Genomic DNA, 18,855 nt, shown 5'->3' on the forward strand with positions numbered 1-18,855 from the left:
ATCTTCAATCTACTTGTGGGCTGAACTGGTGCTTGTATCCCCTTAATGAGTGATTATAAGATTCAAATAAAAATAGTATTTTTCTAGCATATAGTATAATTTCAAATGGCTACCAAGTTAGTAGGACATGAACACTTACTAAATTGTTTGGATGTGGGACACCTGGGTGGTTCAGCGTTTGGGCATCTGCCTTTGGCTCACGGTGTGATTCTAGGTGTTGGGATCAAGTACCGCATTAGGCTCCCTGTGAGGAGCCTGCTTCTCCCTCTGTCTATATCTCTGCCTCTCTCTCTCTCTGTGTATCTAATGAATAAGTAAATAAAATCTTTTTTAAAAATTTAAAAAATAAAATAAATTGTTTGGATGTAACAATACAACAAACAAAATTATTCTTTTGGCCTACATGTACCGTGAAAAAAAATTACTGATATGCCAAGGGTGCTCACTGTGAACCAAGAAAGCTCAAGAATCTCTGGCATAAGGAAATGATGATGTGTGAACCAGAGAAATTATAATACTTAATATTATTGTTATCATATAATCTTGCAGTTATAATAATGCTACAACTACCAGCTAACAGGTAACTGAGCCCTTTCTACTTCCTAGGCATTAATCTGAGCATTTAGTTGTGCTTTCAGTAAAGGGGCCAGGTGTATTCACTCCTTTAATCAATCCCTTCAAAAGCCTAAAAAAGTTTTTCTCCCACTTACAGAAGAGGAAACTGAGGCTCGTAGACAATGAGTCGCTTGCTAAAGGTCACCAAACGGGCTGATGCTGGAGCTGGGATTCAAATGTTGGCATGCTGACTCTCAGGATCACGGCTCTTAACCACCTGCTTACCGAGGCTGGCAGGGATGCAAAGAAGGGGACCTAGCTGAGCTGGCTGGATGGCACAGTCTACAGAATTTAGGTATAGACTTTAGAGATGGAGACAGCAAATGTTTTGGGATGTTCACCTAGCCCACTTTCTTGAGAAATGCTCCTCCTCACAGCCTGCTGATTCTGGGGACTTAGGGAGAGAGGTGCATTTGCGGTCCCAGACCCTACCCTTGACCACATCCACAGGTTACTGGGAAGCTGCCAGGTGACCCAAGCTAGGCTAAGTGAAGCTTCCTCCAAGGACCTGGAGACTGACACACTGAGCTTCTGTTGCTTTTCTATGCCCGTATCAATCAACTCAAACGGATGGTTATTCCCACAGTAATGACAGGATAGAACACAGAAGGTTTACAACTTCTTGATTTTGAGGTAGCTAGCTGAGGCTGCTCCTTCCCCATTGCTGATGTGTTCAGTGGTTTTGCAGACTCCCTGAGAGCCGTACCCTGCCAATAACTTCTTTCATTTGAGCCAGATTTGCTAGACTTCTGTTCCTTTTAACCAAAGGATGTTTAACTGGAACCCTGAACAGAAATGTCCTAAAACACATAAAATATAGAAAATACATCAAAAAAGGGTGTGTGGGAGAGGCAATACCTCCATTGCTAAATATTTAGCCCCTTAAATTGGGTGGCCACGAGTTCATTCAGACTGTAGACTTCGGCTGAGCCAACTCCTCTTAGAAACCAGGCAGGTCTGAGGAGTTCACAGAAACAAACAGTTCAGAAAGGCGGCTTTCTGCACTGCCAGAGAGGTCAACAATCTACCAGGCAATTATACTGCTGTCAGATTGTAAATACACATTTGCAAATGCTTCTATAATTGCTCGGAAACAGTTTAGGCCTGTTCATGCAGGGCCAGTTACTGAATGTTAATGGAGAAGCTTATCCAACATCTGCTTTCAAGGTTGGAGACAGATCTGTGCCATTTCCATGCTTATGGGTGCAAAGCAGCATATCGGGTGTTTTTCTTCTGCCAGCCGATTGATTTGTTTGGTGTAGGCAATCACATTTTCAGCTATACCAGAAGCTTCCTAAAACTGGTTTGGCTTTCTAAAACTCTGGTAACTGTCAGTAAGATAGGAAATTGCCACCACGGACTTGAGGTCATGTTGCTTCATGCACTGGTTTCTCTGACCTTGTGCAGGATGGTTAATACGATAATTGAACAAAGAAATTCTTGCTAACTAGAGGGCATGATGTATGGAGATGTCCACATAAGAGTGGTAGATCTCAAGGCATGCAATTCAGAACGTTTGTCTTTTTGACTTTTGACTTAGGGCTTGTGCTCAAAACCAGTGTTTTTCTGCTTTCATCATCTTAAGACAGAGAACATGGTCTCTCCCAATTGGTGGGCACGTGGGCCTCTTAAATTCCTTTGTTTCAGTTGCTCTGGATGATGACTACTAAACCTACCAACACCCATGGGTGTCTTGTGCATGTCACAGACACATGTGTTAAATGTCAGAATCATCCCAAATTCTAATTGCTGGCAACACTTCAAGTTTGGGTAAATAGCCATCTAGCCATTTTCAAGTGTTATGGTTTATTATTTAGCAGAGCTGTTGCTCTGCTCTAATAAAATGACTCCAAATAACGGTGGCAGAAAAGTGACAGAATTTTATTCTTCTCTCACATAAGAAGACCAAGTGAACAATGCAGGGTGGCAGTTTGCTTTACTCCAGAGTCATTTAGAGATCCAAACTCCTACCACCTTTGAGTCCTGCCATCCCCCTAGGAATTGTCCTCACTTGTACGGTCAAGGCTGGTTTGCAGATAAATCCATGTTGCAGCTCCTGGAAAAGGGAGAGTCCAAGGAAGCTGGCTTACCTCTTCACTTAAGAGATGACCTGCAAGAGCAAATTTTACTCACATCCCATTGGCCCAAATTAAGTTCCAGAGACACATTTAACTGCAGGGGATCCTGGGTAATGCAGTTTCTTCCTGGGGAGATAGGAACTTAGCTTCGACTCTACTGCCAGGGAGGAAAAGGTGGATAGATCCTAATGGCCAGCCAGAAGTTTCTAGTCACATGTAACAACAGACAGAAAGAGATATTACCTCTCTTGAATAAAATAAATGCCACAGGGTCATTCATATATTCAGCAAATATTTATTTATTTATTTATTTATTTATTTTAATTTTATTCTCAGCAAATATTTATTAAGTGCCTACTTTGTGCCAGATACCTTTCCTTACATGTGTAGAACAAATACTGACATGTTGTGGGTGAAATGATGCAACACTTTGAACACATTTTTCCACTTTTGAAAGACTTTTTGCTCTTTCAGCTAATACAAGGCAAGTAGGGAAAAAGTCAAGGTTTTTGGTCTTCATATTGCAGGAAAAAGAGCTGCACCTGTCAAATTCCAATAGCTTGCATTGTTGTTGTTCTTCTGGATCAGCACCCACAAAATCCTCTTAGTTATTTGGGTGGTGGTCTCACAAATCACAACTTGCTTGTAGCATGTTTATGAAGTTTCAGGAAATTCTCTTCAGAGGATGAAATTAGGTCATTGAGATTAAACTCCATTTCAAAGATGGGTTTTCTCCCCAAAATAATTAAGGCAAGGAACAGGGCTAGTTTTGCAGTTACTCCCTTGACTTGGTAAGTGACACCATCTTCAGGGTTTGTGTACTCAAAGCAATGAATAACAACATGATGATCACTATGTGTCAGGTAGCTCTGGTGGTAGACATGCGGATGTAGGAAATATTCTAGAGGCACCAAAAACACGCTCTTAACTTCATCGGGATTAGGCTGGGCCTGGAAGTTGTGGTCTATAAATCCTACAACCGGGGTTATCAATGTATCTCTCTAAAAGCAGAAAACAAAATACGCAGATTAAGAAAACAGTGCAAAGCAGTCAATTACACAAGGTGGGTAGGGAAGGAGCAAGAATTTGCTCCAGAGGTGAACGTCATATCCCCTTTGAAATGGGGGTAGTCTCACCCCTACCTGACGCAGTGTCTATGAGACAAGTCTGAAAATGGTATCTTTTGTGAACATACTGGTATAATCTTTCAGAAGGGCAATCTGACAATATTATAAAAACATGGTCCCTTAGACCTAGCAACCGCATTTGTGTAAATATATCTGTATGATAAATTTCTACCAGTGAGAAAAGATACAAGACTGAAGCATCATTTGCAATAGTCCCAAACTATAAAGTTATCACTCCTCCACTGATGGACATTCAGGGTCGGTCAGTTATGAGTGTATCTACAGGATACTCTGCGGCCCTCAGAATGCATGAGATAGACACCTTTCCCCATCAGGACAGATAAGGATGTGCCATCTTATTAATAGAAAAGTGACAATATTAACTGTGTCATATACCCAATTATGGGAAACTACATTTATCATTATATATTAACTATTTTACATAACAGATGTTTATATGTGGAGAAGGATTTCTATTTATAACCACAATTGCTTGCAAATGAATGCAGGGTATTGTTAAGTGAAAGACCTGCTGGGAAATCTCCAGGGTGAGGCCTGGGGTTTAGTGTAGGAGCTGCATCATAAGAGAAGAGCTGCATAAACTTGAAATGGAAAGTGAGAAGAATCTGGAGTTAGGGGCGGGGTGGGCATTCCAAGAGAAAGTAGCTGGGAAAAGCCAGGGATACCTTGTGAAGCTGGGATATTAGAGCAGGATAAAGAGGTCCATGGAAAATTCTCAGGGCTGTGACAGCTGAAGCATGTTTAAGAGCAGTAATGAGTCAGACCATTAACTGAATTCATGGTGAAAGTCAGTATCTGGACCAGGAGTGTAGACTTTAGCTGTCCTTGGGGTGGGAGATCTGGGATCCTAAGGGGCCCCGAGGCAGAAACAGCATTCTATCATCAGTGAACAACACATGGCCCTGGGTGAATGCTTGGCCTCTTTGGCCACAGGTTCCCCAGAAGCAGTCTCTGGGAGGTAGGGAACACTCAGATGCAAGTGATTTCTTAAGGAAGTGCTCCCAGGACAAAGCCTGAGGTAGGGAGGAGGCCAGGCGAGGGTGCTGCGGGGCATCCAGGTGTAAAGCACGGTGCAGAGCTAGGCTGTCATGCCCCTCAGCACAGTCACTGGTGAAGGCCTGCCCAGCCAAGACCATTCTCAGGCCCTCCAGGCTCTCAGTGAGCAAGGAAGGGTGGAAAGCTGCAGGTGAGAACTTTCAGAAACACAGTAAGAGGGATATGATGGCTTCTGAACAGAACCTGCAGTGTTCGTTCAACGTGCATTTGTGGTTGCTATCACCATGAAGTGACCCACAGCTTCTGGGGCCCTGTCTAGTACCCAGCACCCTCTCCCTGCTTCTTCACAACATGTCTGAACTTGAAGAAGCCCTAACAGCAGACTTGAGGCAACCTGTTCAAGGTCATGGCCACGTAAGACTTGGTAGAAACCAGGATTCACCGGCTGCTGTCCACACACTAGAGCATAGTGCTTAAATGCTATGAAGACACAAATGTCACCATTATCTCAGAGATGACACATCAGCCTTGCACATGGCTTACATACTGCAGTGGAGAGTTCTCAGCTGCAGCTCGGATTCAAGCTCTTCCTGAGGGCTGAGCTAGGAGCACAAACTCACCCTTACTGGAAGGGCCAAACTGCTAGGCACAGGTATGGACAAGCAACTTAGCGTGGCAGTGCTGGCCCTTGGACTCACATGTCTGAGTCTAAGGAAATAACTGGTGTGTGTGGTGGGGGAATCAAAGCCACAAAGGGAGGTAATGTTGTTATACTGAATGTTTCTGCTGGGAAGTCAGGCATTTTCAACACGGCTCTAGCTTAGAAAGTCAGAAAGACTTTGGAAATCTGTGGATGAACCAGAATCTCTGGACACATAGTTCCCAAAACACAGGTGTCTGCCTTAGAAGGAAAAAAGGATGGTGCGTGCACGGCAGACATGCTAAGACAAAGGAAAGACTGAATTTTGACCACTTGCTGAGCTGAAATCCCATGGAGACTGTCTCCTGCCGTGGCAGCAGGGATAAGGCATGTTTCCAGCTCCTGGAAGAAGCCACATGCACTTAGAAACATTCTCGGGAAAGGAAATGCCACTGAAAGGCACCAAAATGCTTACAGGAGCTGAAGCTGCAGAGGTGGCAAAGTGAAGGAGAATGCGTGGAAATGTATGGGTTTGTGGCTTCTAAAGAGAAAAGGGAGAAATGTCTCCCGAGGCTGTTGCAAAGAGAAGCACATACATGTATGGCAGGACACCTGGAGTGGGCTTGGAAGGCCATAGCCTGCCTTGAAGGATTAACAAAGGAGGTGGGAAACAGCCAACAGCACCCTCTCTAGCTCTGACTCCCAAAAACACCTCCAGACATCGCCATGTACCCCGGGGGCAAAATCAGCTCTAAGTAAGAATCACTGAGTTAGATTCTGCTTGTGTTTAATAAATGGTAGTTTTACACTACGTTTAAAAGATTTGCAAGGTCCCAAAGAACAAAACAACCCTCGCCAGCACTTCCAAACACAGGACATCTTTCTTGAAAGCCTTTGTTCGTCCTAATTTCTTGATAATGTGATTGGCATTATTATATCAAGAGGAGGTCATTTTAGAAATCTCTGGCTTTAGGAGCATCTGGCCCACCAAAATCTCCTGAAGACCCAACATTCTCCTGTGAAGACAGTCGTATTCTTACCCCTCATAGGCAGAACTCAGTAGTTCCCAGGAGCCTTGGAAACTGAGTTACTCTCACTTTGGGAACTTTTTTACCATTAGGGTTCAATCTGTCAATAGAGTTTTAAAATAAATCCCCCCTTTAGGCTGGGGGATTTGTAGACGTTGAGTGGAAGGGGTTCCCATTAGAAAACTTAGTTGCCTAGGAAGTAATTGATACATTTCTTGTCCTAATCCCATGCTTTCCCCTCTCATTTAGGAAGCATTTATTTGAGAGGCCATTAACTTCTTCTGAACAAAATCTCCTTTGAGTGGTGACCTTTCTGTTTTCAAAATGGGCCTGATTAAGATCGATGTCTCAGCATCACTGATCGTCATAAGACTGTACCACCGAGACTTTAAGCCAAATGGAACATAAAGGATGGTCTGACTCACTGTTTTTCTCATTGTTATGCATCAGTGGGACTCTCCTCCTGAAATAAAAACGTACCTGAAAGCCCAATGTATATAAAGCACACAGTTTATACCTACCTTCAATATGGGATTAGAGCACTTCACCTCTGTGGTAGTCTTCTCCCAAACCTATAACCCTAGCTTAACCGAGGAAAATATCAGGTAAATCCAAATGGAGAGGCATTCTACAACATACCTGAGCAGTGCACCTCAGAAGTGTCAAGGTCACGAGAATAAGGAAAGTCTGAGACACTGTCACAGACCAGAGACTAAAGAGCCGTGACAACCAAAAACACTATGGTATCCTAGATGAGATCCAGGACAGAAAAGAGGACATTAGTAGAAAAATTAGTAGAAGGCAAATAAAGTCTGGAGTTTAGGTAATAACAGTGTATTAACATTGGTTTCTTAGTTGTAACAAACATACACCAGTGATGTGAGATGTTGACAATGGGAGGAACTGGGTGCGGGATACATGAACCCTCCATAGTATCTTTGCAACTTTTCTGTAAATTTGTAACTATGCTAACATTACAAGTTTATATTAGAAATTTTAAACCAATAAAATAATGCTGTCATCCAAGTACAAATTTACAACATTTACTCCTTCTAAAGTCCATTAATGCAACAGTTGAAAGTTCATGTGCAGTAAGATCTGGGTATATCAGCCCCAGAATTCATTTTACTCCTTTCATGTTTGTTTTTTATGTATACAATCAAGGAAGTCCTGATTCACACAGAAATGTAGTTACAAATAGTAATAGTTCTTAAACAGCTTGCCTAGTGATCTCAGGGTACTTCTCTATTAATGTGATATGGATAAGCTTGATTCCATGGTATGTATAAAAATATGTATATTTAGGACAAAGGTAAGACACTAGTGGCTTCCAAGAGGCTAAAGTTTGGAACACAGCATGCTCAAGGGCATGATTATTTTTTCAACTGAATTCTCAAAAAAAATGTATACTGGCAAAAAAAAAAAAGTGTAAATTGAATGTTAAAGAAAGAATCCCGAAGCACCTGCAGGATTCTAGAGATCCACTTTCAGAGATGGAGTTCGAACCTTTCATTTCTGGATGGGCAAAGAGGGGCTCCAAAGGGAAAGGGGGCTTGCCCAAGGCCACTTGACTGACAAGGGGCAGAGTCTACATGAGAATCTGTCTCTGGGCTCCATCTGTCAAGGGTCATGCTTGCCCATACACGGAATGCTGACAATCATGGATCCACCAGGGGCTCATGACAGTGTAAGCAATCCAGTTCCACTCTACCACTTACGTCAAACAGATACGGCACCAGGCAGCAGACAACCTCCACCTGATGAGGATGTAGCCCTACTTCTTCCTGGGCTTCCCGGAGAGCTGTGGCCACATCATCCACATCTGTAGGTTCACACTTGCCTCCGGGGAAACAAACTTCTCCAGGTGACCTTCTTAGCTGGATAGTGAAAGAACAGAGCTGTGATGCAGGATTCCAGTTGACTCATTCAACAAGTATTTACTGACCTATTTTGTGCCAGAGACCACTCCCACACTGGGGGTAATAAGGGGGGGGAATAAGAACACCCCCTCCCCAAAAATTTTTTACTTGAATCCTCTTTAAAAATGAGCTTTGAGAACTTCCTTCACTTGTAATTTTTTTCTACTTGCCCCTAAAAGATACCAAGCACACGAAACAGATCTATGCTTAATGGGGGGGAGGTGGGAGCCAAAAGGAAGTATAATAAAAAGGGCAATGTTATCAATAGACAGCCTTTACTGGATGCTTACCCTGCTCCAGGCGTGCTTCTTCACAAGAAGCTTTTCCACTTAGCCCTTAGAACAGGTCCGTATGCTGTTATTTTTAAAAAGCATTTATTTTTTAATTGAGGTGAAATTTATATAACATAAAATGAACCATATGTTTAATTTTTTAGAGAGAGAGAGTGTGAGCAGCAGGGGGACAGGGAGAGCAGAGGGAGAAGGAGAGAATCTTAAGTAGACTCTGCTGAGCTCAAAGCCTGACAAGGGGCTCCATCTCATGACCCTGAGATCACAACTTGAGCCAAAATCAAGAGACAGATGCTTTACTGACTGAGCCACCCAGGTGCCCCTAAAATGAACCATTTTAAAGTGAACCACTCAGTGACATTTAATACATTCATGATGCTGTACAACCACTACCACTGTCTAGTTCCAGAACATCTTCTTCACCCTGTACTTGCTCCCCAACCTCCCGCTTCCTTGCCCCTACTTTCTATCTCTATGGATTTACCTATGCCATGTATATCATGTATTTGTTATCCATCCATCCGTTGATGGATATAGAAGCTACTGTTACACTATTACCATTTCCTCTTTTGACAAGGGAACTGAAGCTCAAAAGAGTTAAAAACAAAAAACAAAATAAAACAAAACCTGACCAGGGTCACACAAGGGTTATATATGTAGTAGAGCCAGAATGTACACCAGTGTTTTAACTCTCCATCCCATGCTCTTAACCAGCATACCATACATGCATTAAGGCCTACTAAAAGGCAGGTAATGTGACCGCTACTTGAGCCATTAGCATGGACACATCGGCACCTCTGTATCTCTGTGCATGCATGCAAGGGAACAGAAGTCTCTTCTCCCTACACTGCCCCTTCCATCTCCACTCTTGATTCCATGCCTTCCTGACTTTAGAAGAACTGTGGCTCCATTTGTAGCATCCTCCATCTTTGGGTTGGGTTACAACAAATATAACCCAACTTTATTGACTTCACTCCTGCCTGGTGCCCACCATCCTTTCTATTGAATTGCCATAAGGCCTCAGGCTCAGCAGGAGTCCAGGTGGGCCTCTTCTCAATGGGATGACACAGGGGTAATGTCCCTGTATATCTCCCAAGGTCACAGAGCCAGTCACATAGGCTGATGGCTGAAGTTCATGGCACAGGGTCTGGCCAATGTGAAATATTTATTAATGAGACCTTGTAAGGTCAGTTCTTGATGTTTAGAAGCTAAATCAAGAGATCTCACTGGCATTTTTAGCACCAGGGCCAATATATCTATGTAAGAATAAACTAGATGCTGTTATAAATTCTGTAGTGCTCTAGAATTTAAAGTCCCATTTAAGCAAGCTTTTTTAAAAAAACAAAAGATAACATTTTAAAGTAACTCTCTGCTAATGTATCAAGAACACTGCAGGAATTGCTACAGGACGTAGGAATCACACACATCTTCACATCAATTACAGTTACGAGAGTTGGTGAAAACAAGGTTGAGGGATAGGTTTCTACAATCTCGACTACTGACTACCCAAATTTTTAAGAAACAAACCTACTGTTACATCACCTCTGAAAAAAAGTATTCTATTGTAGCACATGGAGCACCAGAGCATTCGTGGCAGAAGGCACCTATGGGGAGTCAGCAGGCTCGACAGAAATACAGACCTGATGGGATGGCTATTTCAAATACTATTAAGAAAATGCTATGCTGTTTTGAAGAAAATAGACACATTCATAAAAATGATTATTCATAACTGTCAGTGCCAAAAAGGGCCTTAAGTACAGACGTTTTTAATCTTTCTTTTTAACGGCATAAAAATTTTTATTAAATAAAACCTTTATGGAAATCTATTTAGAAGCCAGTAAGGTTGTAGGCTAATTTCCCAAAACTTTTTTTTTTTAATTTTTATTTATTTATGATAGTCACACAGAGACAGAGAGAGAGAGAGGCAGAGACACAGGCAGAGGGAGAAGCAGGCTCCATGCACCAGGAGTCCGATGTGGGATTCGATCCCAGGTCTCTAGGATCGCGCCCTGGGCCAAAGGCAGGCGCTAAACCGCTGCGCCACCCAGGGATCCCTAATTTCCCAAAACTTAAATCTATGTTTTGTTCTTGCATTTTCTTTTGCCTGTTTCAAGCCCTAGCAAGCTGGGGGGAGAGGGAGGAAAGGAAAGACAAGTAGAATGGGGGAGAGGAGGGGAGGAGAGAGGAGGGGAGGGGAGGGTAGGTGGAAGATGCTAAGGAAGGATAGGGAAGGAGATTGGAGTCTTAGGCGGAGAGGCTCCGGAGCTGACGGTATGCTCTGCTGCTGTCTCTCTAGTCTCTGAGCGGCAGGAGAATACGGAGGATTCTTTACCTTCATAACATTAGGCACTGTTTTCAATCCCATTTTAGGAATGAGAAAACAGAGACTCATAGAGATTAAAAACTTTGTTCTAGGTTCCAGAGTTGGTAGGAGAGCCCATGCTAAAGCAGGAGGGACTGGGGACAGGCACCCCTTCCCCTTCTCTACTTGTGCGACTCCAGGGAGCTGTGCAGCTCCAGTAAAGCCTGGGAGGGAATTTCTTGCCCCTAGAATGAGACAGGGGTAGAATCAGATCTAATTAGATTTAAATACTTTTAATTAATTAATTTTAAAAAATTTTTTAATACTTTTTTTTTTAAACGTGATCTTTGCACACCAGAGTTTATGGTGTAAGATGATTCTCGCATAATAATCAACAGGCAAAGCTCTCTGGATGAAGTAGTAACCTGAGATCCATTTTGGTCTTGCCTCAACTGTCTACATTATTATTTGTCTGATGGTTCGAAAAATATATTGAAGTGCTTCTCCTCTGCTCTTTGGCAAAACTGAGAACAGACCCAGGTCCCCTGGCTCCCAGCTAGGTATCTCCTGTTGGAATCTGGACTTTCTTACCTCCTGTGTTTATGTGATTGTTACCTGACCCAGACCCAAAAGAATTCACACGAGTCTGATCTCAAACCCAGAAAACTTCAGCTGATTCCTCAGCTTTCTTTTCCCCCCTGAGAGGATACTATTCATTGTTCTGCTTTGAAGCCATGCTGTATGGCCCAGTTTCATTTTTTGTACTTGGATAACTCTGAAGTTACTGCTTCCCCAACTTTTCCTCAGAAGCACCCCAACAGCAAAGGAGAATGACTATATCCAGGGGTGTACCCAGGGAAGCTCCATTCCCAGCCCAACATTTCTTTAAAGTTAGAATAGTTTATCTGAAAACCTCAGGCCATGTCTGCCAACAGCAATAGTGATGGCGGCTGAAGCTTACTGCATCCTTGCCATGTGCTGGGGCCAGTTTAGTTGCTTTGCATTTGTTTCCCTGGAAAATCTTCATAGTAGCCTTATGAAGCAAGTGCTAGCGTTTTGTCTGCATTTTGCAGGTAAGGAGACTGCAGCACAGAGAGGGCAAATAATTAGAACAAAATCACAGAGCTGGCAAGGAGTGAGCCTGCGTTCAAACACAGGCAGCCAGCTTCAGGGCCTAGGCTGTTAATTTCTGTGCTCTAGAATTTTCATATTATAACCTGGGTGGGAGTCTAAAACAGTGGCTGTTGGTGGCAGCAGTTGTACCCATCCCCCACCCCTGCCAGGACAGGGATATCTGGAGACCCCTGTGGTTGTCACAAGGGGTGTGTGTGTGTGTGTGTGTGTGTGTATTACTGGCACCTAGTGGGTAAAGCCCAGGGTGATGCTAAACATCTCATTATGCACAGAATAGCTCACACAATAAAAAAAATTATCCAGCCCAAATGCCAATAGCACCAAGATTAAGAAACCCTGGTCTAAAAGTATTTCAAATTACTTGCTAGCTAAATTACTTATTTTTTAAAAAAACTTCTCCAAAAAATGCCTTGTTATCCTGTGGCTTCTTGTACCCCTGAACATCACAAATCTTGAAAGTCCATTTGAGAATGCATGGTCTCAAAATGTGTGCAAGTGACAAATTGTTGTGGGGTTTTCAAATGTCCTGGAACTTTTTGTCACCTACCTTCTCTGACCGGAGGGTGAACAACAGGTAGAGTTTTCCTTCTTTTACCAACAATGGTAAAAGGACAGAAAATTTGTTAGACGACAAGTGAGAATATTTGGTCCCAACATCATGCTTTTTTAAGCGAGCCTTAGCTTCATCCATCAAACTGTGTCTAAAATGGAAACAAACCAAATATTTTAGTAACCAGAGTTATGATAAAAAGCTCCTAGTCCTATGTTTCTGTTTCATTGTGTATCTTGGAGCTTACCATTTCTGACTCTCATTGTATTTTCCAGGAACACAGCAGAAATAACAACACACAAATCACATGACTGTTGGCAAGATAAGATGAGCAAAAAAATAAAAAAAATAAAAAACTAAGAATACAGTTTAGTACACAAGTTCACTTTGAAACTTAAATAGAAATTATGGTAAAATATTCTTTCAACAATGCCCTAGTTAAATGTTGAATTCTTAATTATATTCCAGTAAGGCAGTGTCGGTAAACAAGTCATTGTAAGGTTACACAACTGTCAGGTTAAGGACTTTCTCTTATATTATCAAACCCTTTCGTCTTCAGTTGCCTTGTAACAGTGGTTCCCAAACTTTAGTGGCAGCAGATTCACCCAGAGGGCTGGGCCCACCCCAAAACTGTGACTCAGGAAGTTTGGGGTGGGGCCTGGAAGTTAGCATCAAACTCCCAAGCAATAGTGATGCTGATCCTGTGGGCCAGGGTAACCCACTTTGAGGACAATGTGCAAAGTATCTGGATTTATAACAAACACTGGGTGCCTTGAGTTCATGACCCTGAATGTTTCGGTCCTTTCGACTGGTGTCTTTTGTGGCTGGTTTGTGTAGTAGTTTAAATAGTGTCTCCCCAAATTCATGTCACCCAGAAGGCTCAGAATGTGACTTTATTTGGAAATAGTATCTTTGCAGATGTAGTTATGGATCTTGAGATGAAATCATCCTGGAGTTAGGGTGGGCTCTAAATCCAGTGATTAGCAACCTTGTAAAAAGGAGAGGTCGTAGACACACACATAGGGAAGAGGGCAAGGTGAAGACACAGAGATTGGAGTGATGTTGCCACAAGCTCAGGAACGTTAAGATCCATCAGAAGTTGCAAGAGGCAGGAAATTTCGGATGTCCAGCCTTCAGAACATTGGGAGATAAATTTCCGTTGTTTTAAGCCATCAAGCTTGTGGTAGTTTGTTATGCCAGGCCTAGAAACTAACCGTTTGGTTTTAACTTTCCGCTGGGAAAGGCAGTTTTTACATCGTGGGCAAAATGAGGTATGTAAGTCAAGGCAGCAGTGGTTTTCAAGTGTTTAGGAATGACCTCCCCAAGCCTTGCTTTCCGCATCTGTGACATGCTTGAAGATATTTGTGAGCCGGGAGTGACACTGATGGCATATACCGTGGCTGGCACCCGGCCAGCGCCCAGTGCAACGGCAACTACCGCCATAAATGTCTCCAGCATTAGGTGGCCCTGGAGGGCGTTCTGGGGGGAGTGCATCCCAGGCACGCAGGCCGCCGGAGGACCCCCGCCCCGGACCAACCTCGGCTTTAGAGGCTCTCCCAGAACCAACCAGGGGCGGCAGCAGTGGCGAGAGTGCGTCTGTCCACGTTTGGGGCTGGTCCCTGGAAGGACCCCACACGGCCCCCCCGCAGCAGGCGCCCTGCATGCGCTCCCCCGGTGCACTTTCCACGCTTCTCTTCCCAGCCTCGCGACGGTCCCGCCAGACGAGGCCTTGCTCGGGGCCCAGGCGGGTCAGGTTAGGTAACCGAGACCCACGGTCACCACGGGGGCCCGAACCCTGAGCTGCCGGGGCGCGCCCATGCTTCCCGGCGTCAGGGTCCGCAGCGGCCCTGGGATGAAGAGGGCCGGCCTCTGGGCAGGCGGCAGCGCTCTGCCCGTGGGGAACGGGCGCGAACCCGGGAGGCTGGAGGCGAGCCCACGGGCCGAGGCCCGCCCGCCTCGCGCGGGGAGGTGCCAAGGCGCCGGGCCCGGCCGGCCAGGTAGGCGGGCGCTCCGAGCCGGGCTCCGCGGGGGCAGGTGCGCTCGGCAGGAGGCCCCGGCAGAGAGGCCCCGCACGGCGCTCCGGCGCTCCGCGTGCCCAGGGCGGGGGAGGTTTTACCTGGCCGGCTCCGGGGACCGACTAGGTCCGGACATCCCGCAGGCAAAAGTTTGCTTTCGGATGGAGACGCCTCGGAAGCGCTCAGCCGGTGGGCATGCGCAGAGCAGCCGCGGCCTGGGGCGGGCGGGGGCGGGGCCTGGGGCCTGGGGCGGGAACGGGGGCGGGGCCTGCGGCCGCCGGGCGGGGCTTAGGGCCAGGCTCTTCGCGGGTTTGCAAAGCGGTTTCTGCCCCGCTTCTTCAGAAGGGAAAAGAATTCTGAGGTTGGTCCTTGTAAAAAAAAAAAAAAAAAAAAGGGAAGAGGAAAGAACGTACAAATGCAGTGCTGGTGAGTTCAGAGGATTTGACACCTGCATTCACTGTTGCTGGGAGGTTAAATTGGCTCGTTTTCTGAGCAGCCGTCTGCGCATGTTTCCTCTGTGCTAGCAGGGCGCAGATCCCACCTAGCAAAAAGACACGCGGAGCCTACAGGCAAGTGGGAGAGAGAGAGGGAGGGAGACATGGATGAAACAAGTGCATAGATAAAGCAGAGGCCTTTAGTCCTTGACGAATATATGAGGGAGAAACAGGGAGAAACGTGGGTGAACCAGGTCAGAGAAGGCTTACCAGAGACCACGGAAATGGGGAGGAAAGCAGCTGTGCTCAGGCTCCCCAGAGGGAGCTTCTCCCTCTGCCTATGTCTCCGCCTCTCTCTGTGTGTCTCTCACGAATACATAAAATCAGAAAGAAAGAAAAGAAAAGAAAGAGAGAAAGAAAAGGAAAGGGGAAAGGAAAGGAGAAAGGAAAGGAAAGGGGAAAGGAAAGGAAAGGGGAAAGGAAAGGAAGGAGAAAGCAGGTGTGCATGTGCTCTAGGTGTGGTCCTCAGAGCATGAGCATCATGTGGTGCTGTTAAAAGTGTAGATTCTGGGGCTCACCCCAGAGCTGTTGAGTCAGAAACTGGGGATAGGGCCCAGCAATCTGTGCTGTAAGGGAGTGTGATCATTGGGGAGCTACTCTAAGGTATGTGTGGAAAATAAATAAAGGAAAGAGACAGAGGAGTTACAAGAAGAAGAATAAGTTTGTGCGAAGACCGCAGAAGTGGCTGGAGGAGAGGCAGTTGGAGGGGAGCCTGGTTTGAGCTGATACTTGTAAGACCCCAGACTTCAAAGACTGAAAGCCAGGTTGACTTCTCCATGGGGCACAGGCTCAGGAGGAGGTACAATGCCTGGAGTCCACAGTAACTTGGGGCTTCACAAAAATGTTCCAACTTATATTCTTTTAAAAATCAAAAGAAGGAACACCTGGGTGCTCTGTGGTTGAGCGTCTGCCTTTGGCTCAGGTCGTGATCCCGGAGTGCTGGGATCGAGTCCCACATCAGGCTCCCTGCATAGAGCCTGCTTCTCCCTCTGCTCATGTCTCTGCCTCTCTCTGTGTGTCTCATGAATAAATAAAAATCTTAAAAAAAATAAAATTACAAAACATAAAAAGAAGAGGGGCACCTGTGTGGCTTAGTCAGTTAAGCATCTGCCTTCAACTCAGGCTCAGGTCATAATCCCAGGGTCCTGGGATCTGTGGCATGGAGCTCCCTGCTCAGCGAGGAGTCTGCTTCTCCCTCTCCTCTGCCCCTACCTCCCCCCTGGTGCTCTCTCTCTCAAATGAATAAATCATCTTTAAAATCAGAAGAAGAAAATATAATAATAGGCAACATGAAATAATGAATCCAGCCTGAGTTATACCCTTCTTTATATGAATGCAGTCATAAAATAGAATTATTTCATTATCATTTTATGGAGGAAGGGGTCCATAAAAACCTGGTTGCCTGATCTCCATGAAAGTCACACTGTGGCCCTCAATCATGGGACAGCTGAGCTACAGTTCCTAAGACCTTTAAAACTACTCAGGTCTCAGATGTTCACCTGGCCAGTCCTTGGCAAGGCTGGGAGAACCCAAACTAAAAGCTTGATGACATCCAAATAACAATGTTCACGGCACTTGCACCTACATTAGCAAACTTAGTTTGAGCAACTGCACAAAGTAATTTCTCTAGAGCTATTACTATCCTCACTTTCCAGATTAGGAAATAACGACGTGTCTTGTGTTATGTCACACTGCTAGGGTTAAAGATTAGCTGGTTCTGACCTCTGTGTTCATTTATTTTGACATCACCTCTCAGAGGCAACTGACCTTTGAATTATGTGAGTCTGATTATAAATGAGGAGATAAATCAAGCCCCTCATCCAATATCCATTGAGTAGCAACTGCATGCTAGCCATGTCTAAGATGGGGCCCCTTGATCTCTAAGGGTTCCTGGTCTATTGGGGGTGATAATAAACATGATCCTCAGCTCTCATAATGCACAGTGTGTTCTCAGCTCTATATGAAAATAGATAGGAGAGTGATTCAGAGGATTAAGTTGAAGGCTGAAAAATCATTGAGGATTTTATTTGCTCTTCTTTTAGATATCCTTTGATTGGATCATTGTGAAGATGAGCACGCTGGAGTGCCTTCCTCATGGTCACACAGAAGGTAAATGGAAGAGCCAGGTTTTGATCTCATCCACTGAGCTACAGCTCTGGCACTCTAGTGGCATTTGAGAGATACGTGGGATTTCAAAAGGCCAAGGTGGGAAGTCGACGTTCTTGGGCAGAGGGAACAGCAGAAGCCAAGCTTGGGTGAAGAGTCTTGTTCAGACGGGGAGGCAGTATAGCACAGTTGGAGCGAAAAGGGACATTTTGCAGAGTGTAGCTCTGGGAAGACATAAAAAGGTTTGGAAGCCAAAGCAAAATGGAAGTTGAACTTCTTCCTAAAGGGAGAGGAATAACAGGTCAGGGTTTCCAAGAAGATCTCTGTGGAAGCAAGATGGGAATGGAATGAAAGTGGGGAGAGACCGGAGGTGATCAGAGGGCTCTTCCAAAAGTCTGGGCCCAAGGAGCAGAAAAAGATGCTTTAAACCTTCAGAAAAATTCACATACTCTCAGCATCAGAAAGTCAGAAGGTAACAGGAGTTTGGGTTGCTTTAAAGTATAACATGGCATCCCGAGGTGCACCAAGGCTATATGCACAGTTTCTTCTTTCAAGATCAGAAATACTGTTGTAAAAAACTCAGTTCTTATGGCTTTTGTAAGGCTGGAAGCCATAGCACAGAGAGCATCACAAGGTGAAATGTATCATAATAAGATTATATATGTATGAGGTGTGTGCATATATCTGCACCTGCAAAACAAAACAGGCTTCAAGGTTAAACTGGCAATGTCTTTTAGGGGAAGTGACTTGTCTCTGTAGTTTTTGCACACAGACTTGTTGGTAGTAACATAATTCTGGAAACCATGTTAAAGAGAAGCAAAGCTGTGACAAGGTTCAGGCCAGCCTGCAAAGCTAACACCTCACTGGTGCAGTTTCGTTAAAGAAGCACATCCCAGGGGGCAGGAGGGGCCTTATCTGAAGTCTACCCACCTGGAAACTTTATTTGAGCAGCACCTCATGGCCAGCTGGGGTGGTACAGAGATAAGAAAATACCAGTCAGCCTTCAGGAACAAAGAACATCTGGGGAAAAGACCTATAACAAACAATTAGCCTTAATGCCAGATTAGTGCTTTAATCGTGGAAAAAGGGCTAACTGCTCTGGGGAGCGAGGACCAGCAGCAAATGATGAATTCTCTCTTGGCATAGGCCCTGGGGCCTAGATAGGCTGCGGAGAGCAGGTGAGACACTAGGGAACACATAGCACTAGGCATTATTTTCCTAGGAAATCCAAGTTTCCTCCACTCCCTCAGTTTTTTTTTTTAATTTTTATTTTTTATTTATTTTTTTAAAACTTTTATTTATTTATGATAGTCACAGAGAGAGAGAGAGGCAGAGACATAGGCAGAGGGAGAAGCAGGCTCCATGCACCGGGAGCCCAACATGGGATTCGATCCCAGGTCTCCAGGATCGCGCCCTGGGCCAAAGGCAGTCACTAAACCACTGCGCCACCCAGGGATCCCCACTCCCTCAGTTTGCAGGAGGATCTCCAAACTCTTGGAGGGAAGTCATAGGGGAGGGCTTTATTTTTTTATTTTTTTTT

At 44.8% G+C, this 18,855-nt stretch overlaps 1 protein-coding gene across 2 annotated transcripts; it reads right to left on the minus strand.

The window, feature by feature from the left end:
- Positions 1-2,968: 2,968 nt before the first annotated feature.
- On the minus strand, positions 2,969-14,939 carry NUDT7 (nudix hydrolase 7). 2 transcript variants are annotated; one of them, XM_038538250.1, is made up of 4 exons: positions 14,817-14,939; positions 12,698-12,851; positions 8,224-8,382; positions 2,969-3,694 (listed from the first exon to the last, which is right to left on the minus strand). In XM_038538250.1, the coding sequence occupies exons 1-4, from the start codon at positions 14,849-14,851 to the stop codon at positions 3,326-3,328; spliced, it is 717 nt and encodes a 238-aa protein (XP_038394178.1). In that variant the 5' UTR covers positions 14,852-14,939; the 3' UTR covers positions 2,969-3,325. The 2 variants fall into 2 exon arrangements, with proteins under 2 accessions (XP_038394178.1, XP_038394179.1); XM_038538251.1 differs by lacking the exons at positions 12,698-12,851; positions 14,817-14,939 and adding an exon at positions 11,047-11,196.
- Positions 14,940-18,855: the final 3,916 nt, after the last annotated feature.

The sequence above is a fragment of the Canis lupus genome, chromosome 5 (genome assembly GCF_011100685.1).
Source record: "Canis lupus familiaris isolate Mischka breed German Shepherd chromosome 5, alternate assembly UU_Cfam_GSD_1.0, whole genome shotgun sequence".
Lineage (NCBI taxonomy): Eukaryota > Metazoa > Chordata > Mammalia > Carnivora > Canidae > Canis > Canis lupus.

Bases quoted from the DNA above. Each gene is read 5' to 3' on its own strand.
- NUDT7 (XM_038538250.1), bottom strand. From the start codon at position 14,851: ATGTCCGGACCTAGTCGGTCCCCGGAGCCGGCCAG. The intron at 12,852-14,816 runs GTAAAACCTCCC...TTTCCATTTTAG, and splicing joins CGGTCCCCGGAGCCGGCCAG to ACACAGTTTGATGGATGAAG. The intron at 8,383-12,697 runs GTAGGTGACAAA...TTCACTATCCAG, and splicing joins TCACCCTCCGGTCAGAGAAG to CTAAGAAGGTCACCTGGAGA.